This window comes from Crocodylus porosus, unplaced genomic scaffold, assembly GCF_001723895.1.
Source record: "Crocodylus porosus isolate Cpor-Errol unplaced genomic scaffold, CroPor_comp1, whole genome shotgun sequence".
NCBI lineage: Eukaryota > Metazoa > Chordata > Crocodylia > Crocodylidae > Crocodylus > Crocodylus porosus.
The window spans coordinates 38,664,930-38,671,356 of NW_017728915.1; the positions used below are offsets into that span (position 1 = coordinate 38,664,930).

Sequence of the window (6,427 nt, forward strand, 5' to 3'; positions counted from 1 at the left end):
GTGTGTGTGTGTGTGTGTAGAGAGAGACAGGCAGCATTACTATATTTTCTGTTGTAGCAGACACCTCAATTCTCTCCAAAAAAAAAAACAGTTTAATGGCAATTTAGCTGGTTATTTATTACGAGGGTGTGGACACGGCTGGTTGTGCTCCTCTGATGTATCTGAACTGTAAGGGGTCAGGGAGGAGCCCTATCCCACTTTCTCATGGGGGGGACTATTTGTGTGTGTGCGTATGCGTGCGTGCGCACACGCAGGCGGGGACAGCTGAATGACTGCGCTAGGACAACCACCACACTGTATGCGTGGCCATGTGGATGTGCAGTGTACGTATGCACACCTGTGTCCCATGTACAGGTGTGTGACCCTCTCTGTACTGTGCTGCCCATGTAGCGCGTCTGGGGGCAAGGAGGTGCGGGTTCCCCTGCACGTGTGCGTGTTGGTGGCTTTGAGTGTGTGGCTCCTATTGGGTGTATGCAGGCTGGCACACCTGCACACATGTCCACAGCAGTTGGGGATGTGCCGCATACGTGCGCGCACAAGCTCCGCAGGGGAGGCAGAGGGGCAGGATGGTGGTGCTGACACCCAGCGGGGTTTCCAGTCATGGGGCTGACCGTAGTCGCACACCTCCTCTTCCCTGCAGGCCCTGCTGTGCGGCGTCATCCTGCTCCTGCTGCCGGCCTGCCAGGCCCGTAAGCTCCCGGGGGGCAGCCAGGCCCACCACCATCACCACGTGCCCTGCTTCAGCCAGGAGCAGCTGCAGGCAGGGGAGGTGCCCATGCACTACATGAGCCGCGCCGTGCACTGGGACCGCTACACCCCTGTGCAGATGGTGCCCTACCTGGAGCAGGCGCAGCGGGACCAGAGACGCCGCCGACGCCGGCACCCCAAGTCCGGCTGCCCTGCGCTGCAACTCACGGCGGGCGCTCACAGCGAAGCCAACGAGCGCTCCATCTCGCCCTGGCAATACCGGTAGGTGCTGGCAGGGGGAAAGGGGGAGGTCCACTGTGTATGCCCTCAAGTCTTGGGGCCTGCCTCAGTTTCCCCATCTGGGAATGGGCTGCTGCCCTGCTCTGCGTTGGCTCCATTTCCTCTGGCACGTGTGAAGAGGAAAATGGCCTCCCCGCCCCCAACCCTATTGCCATGGCAAGGCTCCCTGAAGTGGCGAGCTGGCTGCTAAGTGACATGCCTGAGGTCATGCAGAGAGGCCGTAGCAGAGCAGGGAGCCTGCGATATGGATGAGCGCTGCTCTCCCATGGGTGGGCTCAGTGGGAGTAGGCTGGCACCCCGTCGTGCTGCCAGGCAGGCCCCGGGCAGGGGGCGCTTTGCACCTAGACCCCGGCCTGACCCACGTGCCTTCCTCCCCACAGCATCGACGAGGACGAGAACCGGTACCCGCCCAAGCTGGCCTTCGCCGAGTGCCTGTGCAACGGCTGCATCGACACCAAGACCGGGCGGGAGACGACGGCACTCAACTCGGTGCTCATCCACCAGACCATGATGGTGCTGCGCCGCAAGCCCTGCCCCCGCGACGCCCCCGCCACCTTCGCCTTCGACATGGACTACATCCGTGTGCCCGTCGGCTGCACCTGCGTCCTGCCCCGCACCGCTCACTGAGCTGCCCACGGGGCGGGAGGGCCGCCGCGCTCCCATGGAGTCGCCCATAGCCCACCGTAGCGTGACCGTGTCACGTGGCCAGTATGTGCTTGTTCTAAGGCACGTGTTTATGCCCGCCGTAGGCCCTATGGATCCAGATCCCCCCGCCTGCCCGCACACAGCGTGACCCCCCCACCTCCCTGGTGCATGGAGAGCCTGGCATCCAGGCGTCGGGGTGGATGCAGCAAGGCGCCATCCTCGTGCATCCCGTCAGGAAGGAACGACAGCTCAGCGGAGCCCGGGGTGGATTCAGGGGCTTGTGCGTGGCGCTGCCCTGTTTTTACCCCATTCCCTGCAGGAAAACCTGGGGTCTCGAGGCAGTTCCAGGTGCCCAGGGGTGCACGACAGCACTGCCCAGGCCCCAGGGACGCGGCCAGACCCTATGTATTTATTTGCCTGTGTTATTTATGAGTTATTTATGTCTGATCTGCCAGGCTGCCCAGGCCCATGGCAGCAAGAGGCTGTGCTGGGTCCTGCCTCGGTCCTCAGCCTGGCTGTTTATTCCAGCCCTTGCTGCTGTGCATGTGTGTGTAAGCCTTCTGCTGTGAGCCTGATGCTCATATGTAAAGCCCTTAATTATTATTAATAATTATTCATATTATTATTGTTATTTATGCTCTCCCCTCCCACAGCTATTTATTGTGCTGCCACCCAATAAAGTCTGGTTGTGCCGGAGCACGTGTCTGCCTACTTTGTCCTCTGTGGGGGGGCCGGGGAGACACAGCTCCTGAGCCCGCTTCCCAGGGCACAAGAGCTGCAGAGCCGGGGCGGGCATAGCTGAGGGGTGCCCTGTGCTGTGCTGTGCTGCACTCTGCCCAACTTGCAGGTGGGCAGGAGCGTGCCCAGGGCAGAGCAGGTCCCAGCAGGGCAGTGGGGGGGCAGAGGGTTGAGGCAACCAGTCACATGCAGAATTGGGGGGTTCTGGCCCACACAGAGGCCTTGGCCCCCACATCCACCCCACAGGCTGGTCTTCAGTATGCCCCAGCCCCACTGCCATAGCCAGGCTGCACAGGCAGGGGCACTGGCCCCCCCACCCACTTCCAAATACACACACACGCTTACAAATATTTATGTACACATTTATACACATACACATACGTAATTGCACATACATGTTATACACACTCAGATGTGTGCATAGCACTATACACACATACATAATTGTACACATTTTTATACACACACACACACACACACACACACACACACGTGTGCACAGCTCCATCTACACACCTTTTATACCAAAAGGTAATGGCACACACCTTTTAATACACTCACACAATTGCACACACATTTTTATACACATACACACACGTGCACAGATCGATCTAGGGGTGTACGTTGTCACTGTGTTGGTCTAAGGATGGAACAAAAAGGAAGCGCGCACACCAACTGCAGCAGCTTCCTCAGGCCGACAACGGGTTTTTAAACCCGAAACCTTGCTAAAAATGTTTTCCAATTATTTCAGTTGGTTTAATAAAAGATACCAGATTCACACAAAGAACCTCGTCTGCCTAGATCCGTCCACACCCCGCCATACAATATTTATACACACACTTAATTGCACATGCACTTTAAACACACAGATATGTGCATACACACATGTAATTGTACACACACACACACACACGTGTGCATAGAACCATCTACACATGACACTGTACACATCTTGTAATACACACACATAATTGCACACCATTTTGGTACACACAGAGGTGTGCACCAATTGATCTACACACAGCTAAGTGCACATACATTTTATACACACACTGGTGTGTGCCTAGATTGTGTGTATAAAAATATATGTATGTGTAAATCAATCTAGCTACAAATATGAACTTTTACACACACGTGCATAGATCTATACACACACATACGTAATTGCACACATTTTTATACACAGATGTGTGCACCAATTGCTCTACACACACACGTAATAGCACACACATTTTTATACACACAGATTGCTCTACATACCCATTTCTTTACACACACACACAGGTCTATCTACACTCACACTGTGCCCCCCGCACCAAGCCACAGGCAGGCCTGCAGCATCCCCTACAGGGCAGAGCTGGGCACTGCAGGACATGGGGCCCAGCCATGGCTCTGCCTCCTCCTGACCCACCCCCCTTACACTTGGCCCACGGGGATCAGGGCCCAGACCCCGACTCCCAAGCCCTCAGGACCCCCCCAACAGAGGGGCCCAGAGCTGTGCACTGCACGCTGCCAGCAGGACTTGAACCCAGGATCTCGGCATCCAGGGCTGGAAGCTGCAGCTCACCCCCATCCTGCTGCACCGTGCTCACCAGGGTGAGATTTCATAGACATGAGGGCTGGAAGGGACTTTCCGAGAGCACGAGGGGCAGGAAGTCAGCTGGGGTCAGACCACCCCAACGAAATAAATGTCCAAATGTTTCTTGAAAGTGGCCAGAGTAGGTGCTTGCACGGCTGCTGGGGGGCGTTTGTTCCAGGCCTGGGGGGCTCGGACAGCAAAGACGTTTTTCCTTATGTCCAGCTCAAAACAGCCTTGCAGGAGTTTCCTTCACTCGTTTATTATGGTATAAAAGAGGCCAGTACAAAGGGCGCAGGCTGCCCTGAGAGGGGCTGAGCTGGGAGCACTGGGGGCAGGGGGAAGCCGGTTGGGGCAGAGCCGGTTGGACGACCGCAGGCAGCATGGAGGATGCTCAAGGCAGGGCCCCGGGGAGACGCATCACTCCGCCAGCGCAGGGGCAGGGGCAGGGGCAGGGGCAGGGACAGCTCCTTCGGCGGCAGCCGGGGGCTGCTTGATGGTGGTCCACACCTGTGAGCGCTCCTGGGGCTTCTGCTCAATGGGCTGCCACTCCTCACCCCGCACAGCGGCCTGTGGAAGAGCCCCAGAGCGTTAGCAGAGAGGATGCAACCCCACACCCAACCAGGGAAAGGGTGTAACCCTTCCCTCCCACCCTCATGCACCCATTCTCAGGACAGGTAATGTTGAGTCCCTGTGCCACTGCAACCGCTCGTGCAGCCATTCTCTGCTGGCACTGTGGAAAAAGTGGGCAGGGAGGGAGGCAGTGCCCGGGACCTGCTGTACCAGCAGCCTGGAGGGCGACCAAAGCAAGCCCAGCTGCGTCTCCGGCTGCCCACGGACGTACCAGTAAGTAGATGACGCTGGCGATGCCGAGGCAGGCGGTGCCCAGGATAGTGGCCAGGAGGAAGCCAGCCGGGACAGCGAGCCTGGGAGGACGAGAGGAGTGCTGGGCTCAGGCAGGAGCTGCACCCAGACCTGCAGGCTAGGAACAAGTGTGGGCAGGGGTATGCACGGGTGGAAGAGCGAAGGCTCGTGTGCAACGTATGGCCAGGGGAGCAAAGGCTTCTGGGTAATACATGGGCAGCATGGAGCAAAGGCTCGTAGGTCACGCACAGACACAGAGAGCACCTGCACACAAACAAGAGCATGCGTGTGTGCTGCCACACATACACGAGCTGTACCCATACTTGCAGAGGAGCTATGCATGCACACACACGCATGGAGGAGCTGCACACCTGCATGCACAACACCCAGACAAGAGCATGCACACACATACACACACAGAGGAGCTGTGCACCAGCACACACAACACCCAGACAAGAGCACACATAGGCACATGCCCACAGCCGACACATGCACAGAGGAGCTGTACATGCACTTGCAGAGGACCTACGCATGCACACACATGCACAGAGGAGCTACACACCTGTGCACATGCAGCACCCGGACCAAAGGATGCATGCACACGCATGAGCTGCACATGCCTGCGAGCACACGCATGGGAGCTGTACACGCACACGTAGAGAAGCTCATGAACACACTGCACCTGGACAACAGCACACACGAAAGAGCTGCACACGCGCAGGAGCTGCACACATGCACACGCAGACAAGACCTGCAGACACACACCTTTGCGTACACACAGGGGAGCTGCACATGCACACACAAGTGTGCACAGGAGGTAACTGGCGTGACTCACGCGGCGTGGAGGATGGCCCGGATGTAGTAGTTCCTCGTGAGCAGCCCGAACACCTTCACCACGGCCGTCAGGTACTTCTGGCCCCTGCGCGAGCGGCGGAAGAGGGGGGGCAGGAAGGCATGAGCTTCCCTGGCATACCCCGCGGCCCTCGCCCCTGCAGCCCCGACCCCGCCGCACTCACCAGCGCTCCATGGTGGAGCCCTTTTTCCGCCTCCCGCGGGGATACTCCAGCAGGCAGATCAGGACACCGGCCGCGCTGCAAGGCTGGTTAAGGAAGATGGAGCCTCTCTGTGCCTAAATACCCTGGGCAGTCCCTGCCCTGATGCCATGGGTGGCTGAAGCAGACTCGTGCCACCCGCCCCTGCCCACGTGGGACCTCCTGGCAGCGCCCATGGCCCGAGCCCCAGCCTGGGGCTATCCTCAGCCCCTCCAGGACAGGATCCGACCCGCCCAGGGCCCGCGGGTCCGGGGGAGGATACATGGAGTAAGCAGCAAACTGCCAGCCCTTGAACTGCCCCACCACTGCCACGATGCCACCGGCCACGAGGACTGCGGGGAGAGCGCGAGGGGTTAGCGGGGAGGCGGATGCACCGGGACGCGCCTGGGGACGCCTCAGCACCCGGCCCCGGGCCCGGCGGGGGCCTCTGCGGGGCCACGTGCACCGCACGCAGCCCTGTCAGCCCGCGAGTACACGCACCCTGCCCGCACTGCGCATACATACATCGCGTGTGCACGCCCACCCCCACCCTGCGCGCGCGCGCACCGCACGCGTGCCCCGAGAC

The 6,427-nt window shown here is 59.1% G+C and overlaps 2 protein-coding genes across 2 annotated transcripts in view; one reads left to right on the forward strand and one right to left on the reverse strand.

Moving 5' to 3' along the window:
• Positions 1-742: 742 nt before the first annotated feature.
• IL17C (interleukin 17C) lies at positions 743-1,614 on the forward strand (the record flags this gene model as incomplete). The annotated part of the gene is made up of 2 exons (XM_019535452.1): positions 743-969; positions 1,368-1,614. Coding segments are annotated over 2 exons (474 nt in total), but the record flags the coding sequence as incomplete, so codon positions are not given.
• Positions 1,615-4,192: 2,578 nt separating this feature from the next.
• The window catches only part of LOC109310371 (cytochrome b-245 light chain), a 2,566-nt gene continuing 331 nt past the window's right edge, over positions 4,193-6,427 (reverse strand). The window contains exons 2-6 of the mRNA XM_019535453.1: positions 6,125-6,318; positions 5,827-5,901; positions 5,646-5,729; positions 4,791-4,872; positions 4,193-4,516 (exon numbers count right to left, since the gene is read on the reverse strand). Of these exons, the coding sequence (XP_019390998.1) occupies positions 4,367-4,516; positions 4,791-4,872; positions 5,646-5,729; positions 5,827-5,901; positions 6,125-6,318 (585 nt within the window). The 3' untranslated portion in view covers positions 4,193-4,366. The remainder of the gene's footprint in view (positions 4,517-4,790; positions 4,873-5,645; positions 5,730-5,826; positions 5,902-6,124; positions 6,319-6,427) is intronic.